General features: G+C 49.6%; 1 protein-coding gene across 1 annotated transcript in view; it reads left to right on the top strand.

Annotated features, from left to right (window-relative positions):
• GALNT18 (polypeptide N-acetylgalactosaminyltransferase 18) overlaps positions 1-16,646 on the top strand; it is a 352,781-nt gene extending 336,135 nt beyond the window's left edge. The window contains exon 11 of the mRNA XM_081239977.1: positions 16,224-16,646. Coding sequence (XP_081096103.1) covers positions 16,224-16,370 — 147 coding nt within the window. The 3' untranslated portion in view covers positions 16,371-16,646. The remainder of the gene's footprint in view (positions 1-16,223) is intronic.
• Positions 16,647-19,549: the final 2,903 nt, after the last annotated feature.

The following is a 19,549-nucleotide window of genomic DNA, read 5'->3' on the forward strand; positions in this document are numbered from 1 at the left end:
TCCTGGTATAAGGGTCATCGTTATCCCACTTTATGGAATTGTTTATCTGTTATTTTCTCCATGACTCTTTCTCCCATCAACCAATAGATGGGAGGGCAGGTCTGTCTTACACTTTCAGTGTCTCCAGCACCACACCTAACAGAAAGCCTGAAACAGAAGAGACACCCAGGGTGCTGTCAATTAAATTAAGGAGTCCTTTCTAACAATTCACAAATATTAACACAAATACCCTGTGTGCCAGGTCTCGAGCTAAGTTTGTGGGAGACCCAAAGACAAACAAACCCTACCCTTGATAACTCTTCCTTGCATGCATGCATACTGAAAAAAAACTAATTGTACTAGCCTATTTCAAGGACATTTGAACGTAATAGTCAAAGGGCCCCACTTACTTAGAAAATCCCTATAAGAACACTTTTAGGTGGTAGTGCATCCCAGCCGCAATACACAGACATGCGTGAAGAGGAGTACTCCCGTTTAATCTTCCTATAGCTTCAGATTTGGGGGAGGAAGGTGGAAATGATTTTTACTAAAACAATTATGCATACCGTATGAAGAGGAGTAGCAATTTCTATGAATATTTGTTAAAACAGGGGGCTTTGGGCTTCCTTGGTGGCGCAGTGGTTGAGAGTCCGCCTGCCGATGCAGGGGACACGGGTTCATGCCTCGTCCGGAAGATCCCACATGCCGCGGAGCGGCTGGGCCCGTGAGCCATGGCCGCTGAGCCTGCGCATCTGGAGCCTGTGCTCCGCAACGGGAGAGGCCGCAACAGTGAGAGAGAGGCCCGCGTACCGCAAAAAAAAAAAAAAAAAAAAGGTTGGGGGGCTTTGATGAAATGTCGAGGTGTTCTGGCTGTATTTCACGCTACCTCACACTCTGGCATGTGCTCTCACTCCCGTTGGCCACTGGGTTCTTTGGTGGAAACACTGGCAAGGCCCATTCGGGAGTCCAAGGGCACACAGGGCAGCGTTCCCGCTGGTGGGCGGTCCTGCCATCCCACCCCCATGCTTGCCTCATTCTCAGCTCAGCGTTAATGCATTTTCCAAATGCAGGACATCAAGGATAACAGCAGAGATGACCATTAAGGCCAGGAGAGAAGAGATTTTCAAGCGCATGAGGAGACTGCCTGGAAGAGAGCTGAGGGCAGAGCTGAGCCCGCCTGGCCAGGGACCACTGGCTCTTACTTGTGGGATCTAATTTGATAATTTGATGCAAGATGAGTAACCCACTCAAAGAAGAACTTATTTGCAGAGCGCATTTCCCAGGGAGCACCACTGATTCTGCCAAAGAATTTCCCAGCACGCAAGGAGGAGGAGTCCTTGACTTTCTCCTGCTCCAACCCCCAGGCGCTGGCAGGAAGTCCAACTTCGAGAACCTTTTGTGCTGAGAAGAAAAGGCTGTAATCAGGTGTTTCCTTATGGCTCTGGAATAAAGCAGCTTTTCATCTCCATGTCACATTAAGGTGCAAGTGTGGGACCAGCCAGTTTTGAAGGACTGACAAAGCCTTGTTTAGGCCCTGAATATTTTCTTAGTTATTTTTAGTTTACGGCAGTCAGCACTTTAGACCAGGAGCCAGGACCAGGTGTAACAGCTCAGTGCCTCATTATTCAGACCTGGGTGAGATTTTTTTTTTTTTTTTTTTTTTGCGGTACGCGGGCCTCTCACTGTTGTGGCCTCTCCCGTTGCGGAGCACAGGCTCCAGACGCGCAGGCTCAGCGGCCATGGCTCACGGGCCCAGCCGCTCCGCGGCATGTGGGATCTTCCCGGACCGGCCACGAACCCGTGTCCCCGGCATCGGCAGGCGGACTCTCAACCACTGCACCACCAGAGAAGCCTGGGTGAGTTTTTGTTTGTTTGTTTCTTTGTTTTTGCGGTACGCGGGCCTCTCACTGTTGCGGCCTCTCCCGTTGCGGAGCACAGGCTCCAGACGCGCAGGCTCAGCGGCCATGGCTCACGGGCCCAGCCGCTCCGCGGCATGTGGGATCTTCCCGGACCAGGGCACAAACCTGTGTCCCCTGCATTGGCAGGCGGACTCTCAACCACTGCGCCACCAGGGAAGCCCCTGGGTGAGATTTTTAAATTTATTTATCAAACATTTATATAGTGCTTACTATGCACCACATACTACTGTAACTGCTGTATAAATATTACTTAATCCTCATGACCTTGCTCTCAGGTACTTTACCATCCCCATTCTACAGATGAGGAAACTGAGGCACAGAGAGATTATGTAATTTGTCCAAGGTCAAATCAGGCTTCTGCCTCTAGGGCCCACACTTTAAACCACCATGCCATGGAGCCTTTGTCTTGCCTCTACAAAGCCCACGGATTGCTGCAGTGGGAATTTGGGGCTGCGGTCTCCCTGCCAAACCTTGTAGGTGTGTGTGAACTGGCTGGATTCCTGCTTCCTCAGCAAACTCCCTCCAGCCATCCTGCTGTCTCCATACCCCCCTTCACCTTTCCTTTTGCACTTGACATTGCCATTACCCCATTTTCAGTCCAACGGCCCTCACAGCAAATCCCAGGCAGACTCTCACTCTGGCACAGGTGCGTCTCCTTTAAGAAAGACAAACACCAAAGCACTTTTTGAATAGACAGAGTGTTGAATATTCATAATACAGAAAGACCACTTTCCTCTACAAAAAGACTTAATCTCGGGGTTTCTTTAACTAGCACTAACATCCCACCCATGCTTTGAATTATTTGATTACTAATCATTAACTACTTAACCTGGGAACTCCTGAGCCCACTGTGCTTAAAGCCACAGACCCACTGGGCTACTTGCCCGTAGAAAATTAATTAGAACGGAAAGTGGAACGGGAGCTCTGAAATAAGCAGAGTCTTATTCAGTCCACACACAGCCTCCTCATAAACACCTTGATTGCAAACGTGAGCTCAGCCCAGCTGCTCCATATCCTCTACCTCAAGGTGGTGGGTGCAAGTGACAAGCCAGCCCTCATCCTTTCCCCAGAGAGGGTGACGGTTTGCTTGTGGTGCCCAGACTGTGACCGCTGGACCAGCACCACCAGCAGCTGAGATACTCAGGAGCTTAAAAAGGCACATCTTGGGCCCCATCGCAGACCCGTAGGGTCAGAAGGTGGGCCCCAGTGATCTGTGGTATCACAAGCCCTCCAGGGACTGTCTAATCCATTTACCCAACCCACATCCCCAGGAGGAACCGGGAAGGTTGGTCTGGTGCTCGTGGTCCCACCTCTAGCTGCTACAGACACACCTTGGGGAAACAGGAAGAGAGGAGGTGCACGGCTGTGTAACCTGGGGTCGGATCCTCAGTGCCTCAGCCCAAGGCGCTCATGGACCACGGCTCCACATGCCCGCCAGGCATATAGTCAGCGCTCCGTGTTTGAGTGCCCCACAGTGCTCCGGTGCCTTTTGCAAATGAGAAGACTGAAGCCCATGGTGGCTCAGCCCCTTAGCAGGGTCACGGCCGGGGAGAGCCGCCAGAGACAAGGCTGGGAGCAGAGTCCCGTGTTCCCTGCTTCCGCTCATCCCACCTCTGATGCTGTTTCTAGTCTCTACTCCAGAGAGGCTTGTAAGGAGAAGGACCTGGGCTGGGGGCTGGGAACCGAGCTCTCAGAATTATTATTAGCCTTCTTAATTCCATACATTCAGCTTTCCATTTTTTTTTTTGATGCTGTTTCCATACTTAACTTGGTTTCCATTCCAATTAAGCTCTCTGTGTGGTGCGGCATCCCTCCTGCCAGGTTTAATTGCCCTTATTTAAATTCTTTAATTAAAACTATTGTGTTTCCAGATCCTATAGTTTTAAGTATTACACAAATCATTTAGACGACTGGACTAATAAACCAAGCGACTGTGCCCTCCACCGAGGGCGGGGCCAGCCAGGGGCCCTGCATCCAGCCCCCGCCCACTTGTGTGAGGACCAGAGCCTGCTAACAGGTGGTCCTGCTTCCTTCCTTCCTCCCAGGCTCTGCGTTCCACACAGCAGCTAGAGGGACCCGGTTAGCATGTCAGTCCGACTCTGCAGTGGCCCGTTCTGTCACCAGGTGAACGGCCGAAGTCCATTCGCACAACCTGCCCCTCCCTCCCCTCTTGGGCCTCATCTCCCACCCCCGCCCCGTGCTGTTCCCAGCACACACCAGGCCTCTGCTGGTGCAGGAACTTCACTCTGGGGCACACGACTCCCCCAGGTACACCTGGGCTCCTCCTCGTTCATGTCCTTGCCCAGCTCTCATCTTCTCAGGGGGGATCATCGCAGCCTCCTGCTCTCAGCACCACTCCCGTACCCTCACAGCCTCCCGGTCTTAGTCCATCCACGCTGCTATAACAAGAAAGGACCAGAGACTAGGAAGCTTGAACAACAGACCTTTATTCCCCTCAGTTCTGGAGGCTGGAAAGTACAAGATCATGGTGCCAGCAGATCTGGTGTCTCACACCTTCTCACTGTGTCCTCACGAGGCAGAGGGAAAGAGGTCATCTCTCCCGTGACTCTTCTTGTAAGGGCACTAATTCCATCATGAGGGCTCCACCCCTATGACCTAATTACCTCCCAAAGGCCCCACCTCTCATCACACTGGGGATCAGGACTTCAACATATGAATTTTAAGCGGACACATTGTCCACAGCACTGCTGTACATTTTTGTGCACAGTCTTAGCACCTCTAACACACTATAGAATTTACCATTTGCTCCCCCTCCTGGAATATAGTCTCCACAAAGACAAAGATCGTCTCCTGTTTATTCACTGATGTATCTCAGTGGGTGGGAACTGCTGCTGGCACGTGGTAGGCACTCATTAAATATTGGATGGATGGATAGATGGATAAAGCATGTCTTTGCAGAGAGCTCTCAAAAGAACTAGACCAACCTGACTCCCCAGAGCCCCTGAAGCTCTTCGGATGACCTTCCACCCCAGGCGATGGGACACCAGCAGCTCTCGGTCTAGTCCACTACCTTGAGGCAGGCGTGGGGTGGAATAAATGGAGGGGAGGGTGTGCCCACTCATCCTAGTGAGGAACAGCGAAGGCGGCAGACTCCCAGGTTCCCAGCCTGGCTCTACCACTGACTGACCATGTGACCCCACCTCTCTTAGCCTCAGTCTCCAGTTCTACAAAATGGGGATAATTATCATCTCCACTGCTCAGGGTTATTGTGAAGAACACTTGAGATTGAGTGTGTGAAGCATTTGACACAGTGCTGGGGACATGGTAAATAAGCCTTGACTGTAACTACTTTTACCTCAGGGCCAGAGCTGCAGGTAGAGGTAAGGATAGTAATACCACCAGGCTGCTCCCAAAGGCGCTGAGCTCACCAGGAAGGGACTGAATTGAGGAAAGGAAGGCTCCTTTGCAATTTTGGTGAATGGCATTTGGCCGGAGAGGGGGCCAAGAGGGGGCAAGAGCCCAGAGTTTGCTCAGTGAGAGAGGTTGAGGTCCAGGAAGGAAGACGGGAGGGAGACTGGCCAGTGGCTCCAGCACCAAAAGGTGGGATGGCTCCTCTCTCCGTATCCCACATATGTCCCAAGATGTATACCAGGCCTCCAAGGTGGCCTTACTACTCTATTCTAGAAGATTCTCCTCTCAGAGCCTTTGGGGAGGGAGCTCTCTTGACCTCATTCTCCACCCTCCCTACAGGCCCAGACGCCCTCACTGAGGTTGTGTCTCCTTCACAGCCCTGCTCTTGGCCTCACTCCATTTCCTCCACCGCCTTCCCAGAGGCCACACAGGCTGTTTCTGCCTCAGGGTCCCTGTGCTTCCTGTCTCTAGGGTGCTGAGGGCACAGTGGGCCAGGGTAAGGCCTGGAAAGTGCCATATTTGAGTCTCTGAAGGAAGACTTCACTTCTCAGAGATCTCTGCTCCTGCCTCTCTCTCTCGGCCTTGACACAGTGCCCGAGTGGCTGGCGGGGAAGGAGGGGCTGTGGCCTCCCTGTCTTTTTTTTTTTTTTTTTTTACATCTTTATTGGAGTATAATTGCTTTACAATGGTGTGTTAGTTTCTGCTTTATAACAAAATGAATCAGTTATACATATACATCTGTTCCCATATCCCTTCCCTCTTGCGTCTCCCTCCCTACCACCCTCCCTACCCCACCCCTCCAGGCGGTCACAAAGCACTGAGCTGATCTCCCTGTGCTATGCGGCTGCTTCCCACTAGCTATCTACCTTACGTTTGGTACTGTATATATGTCCATGCCTCTCTTTCGCTTTGTCACAGCTTACCCTTTCCCCTCCCCATATCCTCAAGTCCATTCTCTAGTAGGTCTGTGTCTTTATTCCTGTCTTACCCCTAGGCTTTTCATGACATTTTTTTTCTTCTTAAATTCCATATATATGTGTTAGCATACGGTATTTGTCTTTCTCTTTCTGACTTACTTCACTCTGTATGACAGACTCTAGGTCTATCCACCTCATTACAAATAGCTCACTTTCGTTTCTTTTTATGGCTGAGTAATATTCCATTGTATATATGTGCCACATCTTCTTTATACATTCATCTGATGATGGACACTTAGGTTGTTTGCATCTCCGGGCTATTGTAAATAGAGCTGCTATGAACATTTTGGTACATGACTCTTTTTGAATTATGGTTTTCTCAGGGTATATACCCAGTAGTGGGATTGCTGGGTCATATGGTAGTTCTATTTGTAGTTCTTTAAGGAACCTCCATACAGTTCTCCATAGTGGCTGTACCAATTCACATTCCCACCAGCAGTGCAAGAGTGTTCCCTTTTTTCCACACCCTCTCCAGCATTTATTGTTTCTAGATTTTTTGATGATGGCCATTCTGACTGGTGTGAGATGATATCTCATTGTACTTTTGATTTGCATTTCTCTAATGATTAATGATGTTGAGCATTCTTTCATGTGTTTGTTGGCAGTCTGTATATCTTCTGTGGAGAAATGTCTATTTAGGTCTTCTGCCCATTTTTGGATTGGGTTGTTTGTTTTTTTGTTATTGAGCTGCATGAGCTGCTTATAAATTTTGGAGAATAATCCTTTGTCAGTTGCTTCATTTGCAAATATTTTCTCCCATTCTGAGGGTTGTCTTTTGGTCTTGTTTATGGTTTCCTTTGCTGTGCAAAAGCTTTTACATTTCATTAGGACCCATGTGTTTATTTTTGTCTTTATTTCCATTTCTCTAGGAGGTGGGTCAAAAAGGATCTTGCTGTGATTTATGTCATAGAGTGTTCTGCCTATATTTTCCTCTAAGAGTTTGATAGTTTCTGGCCTTACATTTAGGTCTTTAATCCATTTTGAGCTTATTTTTGTGTATGGTGTTAGGGAGTGATCTAATCTCATACTTTTACATGTCCCTGTCCAGTTTTCCCAGCACCACTAATAGAAGAGGCTGTCCTTTCTCCACTGTACATTTCTGCCTCCTTTATCAAAGAAAAGGTGACCATATGTGCATGGGTTTATCTCTGGGCTTTCTATCCTGTTCCATTGATCTATATTTCTGTTTTTGTTCCAGTACCATACTGTCTTGATTACTGTAGCTTTGTAGTATAGTCTGAAGTCAGGGAGCCTGATTCCTCCAGCTCCATTTTTCATTCTCAAGATTGCTTTGGCTATTCGGGGTCTTTTGTGTTTCCATACAAATTGTGAAATTTTTTGTTCTAGTTCTGTGAAAAATGCCAGTGGTAGTTTGATAGGGATTGCATTGAATCTGTAGATTGCTTTGGGTAGTAGAGTCATTTTCACAATGTTGATTCTTCCAACCCAAGAACATGGTATATCTCTCCATCTATTTGTATCATCTTTAATTTCTTTCATCAGTGTCTTATAATTTTCTGCATACAGGTCTTTTGTCTCCTTAGGTAGGTTTATTCCTAGATGTTTTATTCTTTTTGTTGCAATGGTAAATGGGAATGTTTTCTTGATTTCACTTTCAGATTTTTCATCATTAGTATATAGGAATGCCAGAGATTTCTGTGCATTAATTTTGTATCCTGCAACTTTACCAAATTCATTGATTAGCTCTAGTAGTTTTCTGGTAGCATCTTTAGGATTCTCTATGTATAGTATCATGTCATCTGCAAACAGTGACAGCTTTACTTCTTCTTTTCTGATTTGGATTCCTTTTATTTCCTTTTCTTCTCTGATTGCTGTGGCTAAAACTTCCAAAACTAGGTTGAATAAGAGTGGTGAGAGTGGGCAACCTTGTCTTGTTCCTGATCTTAGTGGAAATGCTTTCAGTTTTTCACCATTGAGGACGATGTTGGCTGTGGGTTTGTCATATATGGCCTTTATTATGTTGAGGAAAGTTCCCTCTGTGCCTACTTTCTGCAGGGTTTTTATCATAAATGGGTGTTGAATTTTGTCGAAAGCTTTCTCTGCATCTATTGAGATGATCATATGGTTTTTCTCCTTCAATTTGTTAATATGGTGTATCACGTTGATTGATTTGCGTATATTGAAGAATCCTTGCATTCCTGGAATAAACCCCACTTGATCATGGTGTATGATCCTTTTAATGTGCTGTTGGATTCTGTTTGCTAGTATTTTGTTGAGGATTTTTGCATCTATGTTCATCAGTGATATTGGCCTGTAGTTTTCTTTCTGTGTGACATCCTTGTCTGGTTTTGGTATCAAGGTGATGGTGGCCTCGTAAAATGAGTTTGGGAGTGTTCCTCCCTCTGCTATATTTTGGAAGAGTTTGAGAAGGATAGGTGTTAGCTCTTCTCTAAATGTTTGACAGAATTCGCCTGTGAAGCCATCTGGTCCTGGGCTTTTGTTTCTTGGGAAATTTTTTATCACAGTTTCAATTTCAGTGCTTGTGATTGGTCTGTTCATATTTTCTATTTCTTCCTGATTCAGTCTTGGCAGGTTGTGCATTTCTAAGAATTTGTCCATTTCTTCCAGGTTTTCCATTTTAATGGCATATAGTTGCTTGTAGTAATCTCTCATGATCTTTTGTATTTCTGCAGTGTCAGTTGTTACTTCTCCTTTTTCAGTTCTAATTCTATTGATTTGAGTCTTCTCCCTTTTTTTCTTGATGAGTCTGGCTAATGGTTTATCAATTTTGTTTATCTTCTCAGAGAACCAGCTTTTAGTTTTATTGATCTTTGCTATCGTTTCCTTCATTTCTTTTTCATTTATTTCTGATCTGATTTTTATTTCTTTCCTTCTGCTAACTTTGGGGTGTTTTTGTTCTTCTTTCTCTAATCGCTTTAGGTGCAAGGTTAGGCTGTTTATTCGAGATGTTTCCTGTTTCTTAAGGTGGGATTGTATTGCTATAAACTTCCCTCTTAGAACTGCTTTTGCTGCATCCCATAGGTTTTGGGTCGTCGTTTCTCCATTGTCATTTGTTTCTAGGTATTTTGTGATTTCCTCTTTGATTTCTTCAGTGATCACTTCGTTATTCAGTAATGTATTGTTTAGCCTCCATGTGTTTGTATTTTTTACAGATGTTTTTCCTGTAATTGATATCTAGTCTCATAGCATTATGGTTGGAAAAGATAGTTGATATAATTTCAATTTTCTTAAATTTACCAAGGCTTGATTTGTGATCCAAGATATGATCTATCCTGGAGAGTGTTCCATGAGCACTTGAGAAAAATATGTATTCTGCTGTTTTTGGATGGAATGTCCTATAAATATCAATTAAGTCCATCTTGTTTAATGTATCATTTAAAGCTTGTGTTTCCTTATTTATTTTCATTTTGGATGATCTGTCCATTGGTGAAAGTGGGGTGTTAAAGTCCCCTACTATGAATGTGTTACTGTCGATTTCCCCTTTTATGGCTGTTAGTATTTGCCTTATGTATTGAGGTTCTCCTATGTTGGGTGCATAAATATTTACAATTGTTATATCTTCTTCTTGGATCGATCCCTTGATCATTATGTAGTGTCCTTCTTTGTCTCTTCTAGTAGTCTTTATTTTAAAGTCTATTTTGTCTGATATGAGATTGCTACTCCAGCTTTCTTTTGGTTTCCATTTGCATGGAATATCTTTTTCCATCCCCTTACTTTCAATCTGTATGTGTCTCTAGGTCTGAAGTGGGTCTCTTGTAGACAACATATATATGGGTCTTGTTTTTGTATCCATTCAGCCAATCTGTGTCTTTTGGTGGGAGCATTTAGTCCATTTACATTTAAGGTAATTATCGATATGTATGTTCCTATTCCCATTTCCTTGTTTTGGGTTTGTTGTTGTAGGTCTTTTCCTTCTGTTGTGTTTCTTGCCTAGAGAAGTTCCTTTAGCATTTGTTGTAAAGCTGGTTTGGTGGTGCTGAACTCTCTCAGCTTTTGCTTGTCTGTAAACGTTTTAATTTCTCCATCAAATCTGAATGAGATCCTTGCTGGGTAGAGTAATCTTGGTTGCAGGTTTTTCTCCTTCATCACTTTAAATATGTCCTGCCAGTCCCTTCTGGCTTGCAGAGTTTCTGCTGAAAGATCAGCTGTTAACCTTATGGGGATTCCCTTGTGTGTTATTTGTTGTTTTTCCCTTGCTGCTTTTAATATGTTTTCTTTGTATTTAATTTTTGACAGTTTGATTAATATGTTTTTTGGTGTATTTCTCCTTGGATTTATCCTGTATGGGACTCTCTGTGCCTCCTGGACTTGATTATTTCCTTTCCCATATTAGGGAAGTTTTCAACTATAATCTCTTCAAATATTTTCTCAGTCCCTTTCTTTTTCTCTTCTTCTTCTGGAACCCCTATAATTCGAATGTTGGTGCATTTAATGTTGTCCCAGAGGTCTCTGAGATTGCCCTCAGTTCTTTCCATTCTTTTATCTTTCTTCTGCTCTGCAGTAGTTATTTCCACTATTTTATCTTCCACGTCACTTATCCATTCTTCTGCCTCAGTTATTCTGCTATTGATCCTATCTAGAGTATTTTTAATTTCATTTATTGGGTTTCTAATCATTGCTTGATCCATCTTTAGTTCTTCTAGGTCCTTGTTAACTGTTTCTTGCATTTTGTCTATTCTATTTTCAAGATTTTGGATCATCTTTACTATCATTATTCTGAATTCTTTTTCAGGTAGACTGCCTATTTCCTCTTCATTTGTTAGGTCTGGTGGGTTTTTATCTTGCTCCTTCATCTGCTGTGTGTTTTTCTGTCTTCTCATTTTGCTTATCTTACTGTGTTTGGGGTCTCCTTTTTGCAGGCTGCAGGTTCGTAGTTCCCGTTGTTTTTGGTGTCTGTCCCCAGTGGCTAAGGTTGGTTCAGTGGGTTGTGTAGGCTTCTTGGTGGAGGGGACTAGTGCCTGTGTTCTGGTGGATGAGGCTGGATCTTGTCTTTCTGGTGGGCAGGTCCACGTCTGTTGTTGTGTTTTGGGGTGTCTGTGGACTTTTTATGATTTTAGGCCGCCTCTCTGCTAATGGGTGGCGTTGTGTTCCTGTCTTGCTAGTTGTTTTGCATAGGGTGTCCAGCACTGTAGTTTGCTGGTCGTTGAGTGAAGCTGGATGCTGGTGTTGAGATGGAGATCTCTGGAAGATTTTCGCCGTTTGTTATTATGTGGAGCTGGGAGGTCTCTTGTGGACCAGTGTCCTGAAGTTGGCTCTCCCACCTCAGAGGCACAGCACTGACTCCTGGCTCCTCAATTTGGGATGATTCGTTGTCTATTCATGTATTCCACAGATGCAGGGTACATCAAGTTGATTGTGGAGCTTTAATCCGCTGCTTCTGAGGCTGCTGGGAAAGATTTCCCTTTCTCTTCTTTGTTCTCACAGCTCCCGGGTCTCAGCTTTGGATTTGGCCCCGCCTCTGCGTGTAGGTCCCCAGAGGGCGTCTGTTCTTCGCTCAGACAGGACAGGGTTAAAGGAGCAGCCGCTTCGGGGACTCTGGCTCACTCAGGACGGGGTGGGGGGAGGGCCACAGAGTGTGGGGCGAGCCTGCAGTGGCAGAGGCCGGTGTGACGTTGCACCAGCCCGAGGTGCGCCGTGCGCTGTCCCGGGGAGGCCGTCGCTGGATCCCGGGACCCCGGCAGTGACGGGCTGCACAGGCTCCCGGTAGGGGAGGTGTGGAGAGTGACCTGTGCTCGCACACAGGCCTCTTGGCGGCGGCAGCAGCAGCAGCCCCAGCGTCCCACGCCCGTCTCTGGAGCTCCTTTAAGCAGCGCTCTTAATCCCCTCTCCTCGCACACCAGGAAACAAAGAGGGAAGAAAAAGTCTCTTGCCTCTTCGGCAGGTCCAGACTTTTTCCCGGACTCCCTCCCGGCTAGCTGTGGCGCATTAGCCCCTTCAGGCTGTGTTCACGCCGCCAGCCCCAGTCCTCTCCCTGCGCTCTGACCAAAACCCAAGCCTCAGCTCCCAGCCCCGCCCACCCCGGCGGGCGAGCAGACAAGCCTCTCGGGCCGATGAGTGCCGGTCGGCACCGATCCTCTGTGCGGGAATCTCTCCGCTTTACCCTCCGCACCCCGGTGGCTGCGCTCTCCTCCCCGGCTCCGAAGCTCCCCTCCTCAGACACCCGCAGTCTCCGCCCGCGAAGGGGCTTCCTAGTGTCTGGAAACCTTTCCTCCTTCACGGCTCCCTCCCACTGGTGCAGGTCCCGTTCCTATCCTTTTGTCTCTGTTTATTCTTTTTTTTTTTTTGGCCGTACCCATGTACGTGGGGATTTTCTTGCCTTTTGGGAGGTCTGAGGTCTTCTGCTAGCGTTCAGTAGGTGTTCTGTAGGAGTTGTTCCACGTGTAGCTGTATTTCTGGTGTATCTGTGGGGAGGAAGGTGATCTCCACGTCTCACTCTTCCGCCATCTTCCCCGGAAGTCCCTCCCTGTCTTGGACAGGTTTCTCCAAGCCTCAGTGGTCCGGGGTCGCTGAAGCAGCCTCACTGTTGGCAAAGCCTGGCCTGGCCTTGAGGCCACGCTGAGCAGTCAGAATCCTGGTCTGGCCCCCCCTTCTGCCTGTTGTGCACTTTTTTCTGGAGTCCAGATATCCTGACACTGTGAATAGCCTCATAGCCATTCATTGTTCTATAGCGATAAAGGGGTTGTCCATCAGTCCTTCTGCTCATCCTTCAGTCATCAGGACAGAAATTATGATCTGGCCCTAGAGACGATGGAACCAGGAGGGCAGAGCGGCTTTGCCCCAGGCCACACAGTCGGCAACCAGAAAAGCATCCTCATCCAGCCCTCTCCCCTTTCCGTCTCACCACCCGAATCGCCAGCAGACCCTGTGAGTTAGAGCTGGGCTGGTTTCATTCCCACCCTGCCTGAACTCTACTCCAGCGTTGTAGGGTAGGACACACGACCAGGCTGCCAGGGGTATGGGAGGGCCAGGGGCGGCTGGCCCCAGGCCCACAGAGGAAGCACCGGTGACACGGCCCAGCCTGGGTGTGGGCGGCAGAGTGCTCAGGCCACAGAAACCTGGGCCTGGCAAAGTGACAGGCTGGCCTTGCTGAGAGCAAGCGTCACAAGGGATGCCTCTGGGTTCAAAAGTCCAGGCTTTGAGGGACAGAGTGGGGACCCAAGGAGGACCACAGCTTGTGAGGGGACGACTTGAGGCCGGCCTCCGCACTCATCCCGTCAGGGTTCCGGAGTGTGGTGCGGCCACCAAAAGTGCAGATCCCTTGGCTATGTCAGAGGAGCCTCTTGTCCAGTGGAGATGAGGCTGTGATCAGTTCTGAGGGATACAAAACAACTGGAGTTTGTCCAAAGTTGGGCAACCAGGATGGAAAAATGAAACCAGATTGTCCCACAAGGAACTGGGAGTGTTTCGCCTGGTAGAGCACGGAACTGGGCGGCCGTGGGCCTCACCTTCCCATAGGGGAAGGGACGAGGTAGAGAGGCAGGATACAACCCCCATGTGGAAACCCGAGGGCACAGTCTGGAACCCCTTGCTGGATACCCCCCAAAGGATTTTAGTGCAGGACAATGCTCCAAAGATGGAGCGGCCCAGGAAAGGGTGCCCAGCCAGGAGGGCTCAGTCAGCTGGTAGGCGAGAACGAGAGCATCAGCCTCCCATGTCTCTTCCAACATGGGGACCCTGGGGGGCCGTCATGAGCCCTTGCCCCGTGGCCAGTCATCCCTCTGTCTCCTCTGGGCCTGAGCCTGCAGGCTTTTCTCTGGCTGCACCTGTGGGCCCCAGGTGAGCTGCCTTTGCTGTGCTGTGTCTCTGTTCTTGTGCTCTCCTCAGGGGAGGTGCTGGGGTTGGGGCACAGCGGGACGCCCTGCTTTACTCACTTGAAGGCTTCTGAGGCGCTTTGCGGTCCCCCGGGCCGTGTCGCACCCATGGGAGATGAGGAATCGCGCCCCCGCTCCCCGACACCCATCCGTACACTCCTGAGCCCTCTGTCACCCTGCCTCCTTCACCCACTGCTCAAAATCCCTTCTGAGGGAGCTGGATTTCTGTTTTCAAGTTTTTTAGCTGAAGAATAACCCATACACATATAGAAACATGCAAGCATATGTACCAAAATAATTTTAAACAATAATAACTCAGTAATTTAAAACACAGCCAACACCCATGTACCCACCACCCAGGTCAGGAAATAGCACACTCCCAACCCCCCAGAAGGACCCCTTTGCCTCCTGTCAGTCATTTTCCACTCCCTCCTGCCCAAGATACCCACCCCCGACTCCTGACTCTAAGTCTATGGTCTTATTTTGACTGTTTGGAAAGTTTATGTAAGTAGAACTGTGTATGTGCTCTTTGGCTTCTTTTGCTAACATTATATTTGTGGGGTTTCTCCTTATTGAGCAGAGCTCTGGTTTGCTCATTTTTAGTGCTGAGTAGTATCCCATTATGTGAATAACCACAGGTTATTTATCCATTCTACTGTTGATGGACGTTTGCGTTGTTTCTAGGTTGGAGCTTTTACAAATTCTGTTTCACAACCGGTGCAAACAGTTCTGCCAGATACCCACTGGGGCCTGGGGTCGGTGGGTCGCAGGGCTCAGCAGCGGGAGATGCTGCCAGTTTCCCAGGCAGCTGTGGGAATTGAGTCTCAGTGTTCTCTTGAGGTGTCAGTGGTCGCCATGGGGACAGCGGTGGCCGACTGGGGATGACTTCCTTACAGAAGAGGTGTGCGTCCCCCCCTCACAGAGTGCTGTTCGCTGGGATGGGCACGGGGGGCAGCTGGAGGGTGGGCTGCAGAGTCCTGCTTCTGGAGGGGAAAGGGGGGGGTCAGCTAGAAGGCTGGTGCCATTGTCCAGGTGACAGAAGACAGTGGGCCAAATCAGGGCAGGTGTGATGGGATGGGGATAAAGGGACAGGCACAAGGCATGAGGGAGGTGGAAGTGGCAGGACTTGGTGCCTAATCAGATGCTGGGGAGAAGGCGGAGGCATCAGTGGAAATGCCTGGTTATTGCTGAGATGGGAAACACAGGAGGAGTAGATTCTGGGGAGAAGGCGGAGGCATCAGTGGAAATGCCTGGTTATTGCTGAGATGGGAAACACAGGAGGAGTAGATTCTGGGGAGAAGGTGAGTTTGACCATACACTCAAGGACCATTAAGCTACAGGGGGCCCACTTATAGGAACCTGCCTGCTTGGGAGGCCAAAGCCCAGTTGAGCAGCACATCTTTGGAACTCAGAGACACACAGTCTGAGCTGATGCCCAGGTGACAACCAGTAGCCCCAGAGTGTCTAAGGCCTCCAAGGATCTCACTAAAAGCAAAAATTGGGGGTTTCTTCTTTGCTGCTGTGGGGCTGCTTTGAGAAGCAGAACCTCCCTTCTTTCAAGGGGCTTTGAGCATAAACTGAGTATGCGTGGCTACAGAACCTTCTGGGACATCAGTAGCATGGAGGGAAACCATGAATATCCAGGGCTAAGAGATCCCAGTGCCCTAAGATAGTATCTAGGAGCCTGGGTTTGGTTGAGGCCAGCACTGATGACTCCAGAGGTCCAGTTGGGGGCAAGGACCCTAAAAGCAGGAGGTCCTGGGCCTCTGGTGATGCTCAAATTCAGGCCAATCATGGAGTGGTCCCAAGGAAGTAGGATTTTCAGAATGGGACCCCAGCCCATGCTTATGGGGAGCAGGACCCAGCCCCTGGGGTGGGAGCTGTAGGAGCAGACCAGCATGCCACACCCCAGCCAGGTAGACGGAAGCTGGGGTGGAGCATCTCTGTCCCCTGTCCCAGCAAAGAACTAGGGGCCTGTGAAGAAAACAGAGGCACAAGTTCAGTCTCAGGGAGGAGACAAGCACTTCAAGACAGGGATCCTCGGGCTTCGTGGGAATGCTGACCCCAGACCTCCCGCAGCCTCACAGGATCCCAGACACCTGCACCTACAAGTAATCCCCACCAGCCACTAGGCCTGAGGCTCCCCCATGCCCTCTGACCCCACTTTCCGCCCTGGCTCCTAGGGAGGCCCCATCCAGAACCGCAAGTCCAAGCGCTGTCTGGAGCTGCAGGAGAACAGCGGCGCAGAGTTTGGCTTCCAGCTGGTGCTGCAGAGGTGCTCGGGCCAGCACTGGAGCATCACCAATGTCCTGAGGAGCCTGGCGTCCTGACCCCGCCGGGAGTCGGCTCACACCCCGCCCCTTTGCTACTGTGTAGCACCCGCTGCAACGTTGCCTGCTGTCCGTGTGGGGTTGTTTGGAGTCTGGGGAACCAGGTTGGTGGGCCCCCAAAAGAGCTTTTTATTTCCTATTCAATGTTCATGGAGTTTATAGAAAGAGGCCAAACGGTGGGTGAGGGTATAATATCATAAACTATTTTGCAACTGTAAATAGAGGACACATGGAAAATATTTATAACTGACAATAAAATACTATTGGTTAAGAAAAGGGATTTTGCAGTTATTTGGTGCTTGGTGGAGATGCAGGCCCGGCTCCTCTGAACTTGGAGTGCTTGTAGCCTAAGATGTGTTCCAGTGTGCTCTCCTTACCCTACATCCCTGAGAAAGGAGGCTTTAAGCCCCTGCAGACAGTGGGAGCTTGTTGTGCAAGCTGCCGGCTTTCTCTAGGAGGCCCAGGGCAGTGAGAAGGGCGCCTCGACCTCAGGGCCACCTCCAGAGAGGAGGTTCCCTCTGCCTCTGTGCAGCAGTTAACGCCTCCGGAAGACAGCCTCAGTCCTCCATCCCGAGAAACCAGGACGGCTTGTTGGCCACTGGAGCGTCATCTGCTGGGCTTCAGACACTTGCCATGGCACAGATGGAGACAACAGACAGCCCCCCTCACCCCAGACCCAACCTGCACACGTGCTGCTGGTTCCTTCCCCTGCTCTTTACAACAAACAAGACTGACCGAAGCAGGATGTAAAGATTTTAGACACCAGAATCTGCTCAGGCATAGACCCTCACGCGTGTGTGAACGCATTCACAATCCCCACCACTGCTGTGTACACAAGTAAAAAATGGGCATGCGTTTGCACCTTCTGTGTACAGATAGGTACAGGCTTACATAGCCCCGCACACACCCACCTGTGTGCACACGTGTGCAGTATGTCACACACACACACACACACACACACACACACACACACACACACTCACATGCATATGCACTGACCCCAAAGAGGAAAGTTATTTCTGCCCACTCTCCAAAAGTCTGTTTTATAGGAACAAGGCTGCCATCATTTAATGTTATTTAACATGATCCTTGTGAAGCAGAGGCTATTGGAAATCAGAGCCCTTTTCGTCTCACCATTTCTTTCCAATTACAGGCAAGAGATCCAAGGGAGTTCTGAGGCAAGACAGAGATTATATGGCCTTAAGAGTCTATATTTGTTTGCTTTCTTCATGATCATGAAAGTCTAAACCAGGAAAACAAACATGGGACACAGACATCCAAAACTGTGTGCTCAGCTGTGTTCCTTCTCCTGCCTTCAGCGCCCAAGGAGGGAGGGGAACATGGTGGGTGTACCTCTAGCTCCTGATCCCACGAGGCACCCAGTCCTGCTGCCCGGCTCTGGCCTCGGCCCATCTCTCTCCATCCACAGACAGGAACCGTGTCTTTCCTTGGTGCTTTGCGAACTGATGGGCTAGAAAGGGCCAAGGGAGGCATTAGGCCCAAGGTGGATATTTTTTCAAATTACACAGTGTGGCCACACCTGGGAGCCAGACTTTAAAGATTGTCACCACACAGCGCTTCTTCTCTCTGTTCAACCTCCAGGGGAGGGGGGGGGGCCACCCATGGTCCCACCCATGGTCCCCACAGGAAGAACCTATGGCCAGTGGCAGCTTCATGGGGGTATGGCATGGGACCCCGAGTTCAGAGTTTCCCCCTCCACCTCCAACCCAAGTTTAGTTTAATGCTCTGGTGTCACTGTCTTGAAATTCCTCATAATTTCTGAACAAGGGGTTCTGTATTTTTTTGTACCGGACCCAGCAAATCATACAGCAGATCCTGCTTCTGACACAGCATTTTTGTGGGCAATATCCAGAATCCAGCCCATGGCACAGAACCTTCTCCCAGGAGGAGCTGCTCCTGGTGAGGGAGGGAACAGTGGCCTAAATTCTGGCCCCCTTTCAGCCCCTCCCCACTCCGTCCCCCCCGTCCCTCCCCCTTCCTCTTCTAGGGGACCTTCCAGCTCCTGCTGCTGCCACCCTCGCAATAGCCCCTAGGGGGCGCTGTGCTCCCTTTGTGCTCTGTCTGAAGGGTGCACTCAAATCCCATCCCTGGGTTCCTTGGTGAGGCGCACCAGGATTTCCAAAAGGGATTGAACTACTAAAGGGCCACTCTAAGGAAGTGATCCCCAAAGCAAGGAGAGGCATGGAGGTTATTTTCCCCAATACTTTCTGGTCCCCTAAGATGATCTCCTCGCACCTGGTCCATCTGCACTTCCTGGCCATGGAAATAGCCCTGGTATAACCTGACCCCTTCTCCTACTAGGGCAAAAAGACCCTTCTGTACTCCGTGTGAGTCAGGACCTCGGCAGGAAACAGATGGCGCCCTCAGGTAAGTGGGGTGGGGTGGGGGTAACTGAAGAAAGTCTAAGGAGGGCAACGGCAGCTCTTCAGCGTGTGCGCCGGGTGAGGTGAAGCACCCCAAGACAGCAGGACCAGAAGTTCCCACTCCTACAGAGGGAGGGATGCTTCCCAAGCTCACTGACTGCAGCCACGGAAGTGGGCTCCCCTACAGGATCCTCAGCCAAAGGGAGGGACCGCCCCCCCACCACCACCACCACGGATCCAAGAGCGCAGCAGGGAGGGAGCCTTCACGGGGCAGGGCTGAACATCTCCACTTCTCCTTCTTCCGGCTGTCAGATATTCTGCCAAAGCCTCCCTGTGGTCAAACCCACCGGGAGGTCGGGGCCAAGAAGCCACCGATGCACAGAGCCGGCCGGAGGAGAGCGGAGAGTGGGAGTAACCAGCACTCGCCTCAGCCTTGCCCTGGTCTGGACGCCCTGCCGTCTGCCTCTCCCGTCGCCCCAGTGCTCCTGCCCCGCCCCGGTCTCTGAGTGCCTCCTCGCTGAAATGAACCATACCACGCGCTTTCCCATTTCATGATTCCTTTCATCGACGTGATGAGAGAGAGGAGAAGGAGAGAGGGCTCCTCACTCGCGGCTGGAGTCCCTGGAGGATGTCGTCAGCCTTGGTCCCTCCTGTCCATTCCTCTAGGGTCCTCAAGACTCAGGCCTCCTCCCGTAGCCTCAGTCCCTCCTACCAGCGTGTGGGGGCCTGGAGTAGGTCTCAATCAATGGGCTGCAAGAGCCTACGTGGGCCTTTGACCTCGTGGTGCTGGGCTAG

This window comes from Mesoplodon bidens (genome assembly GCF_964165515.1).
Source record: "Mesoplodon bidens genome assembly, chromosome: 7".
In the NCBI taxonomy this organism is placed as follows: Eukaryota; Metazoa; Chordata; class Mammalia; order Artiodactyla; family Ziphiidae; genus Mesoplodon; species Mesoplodon bidens.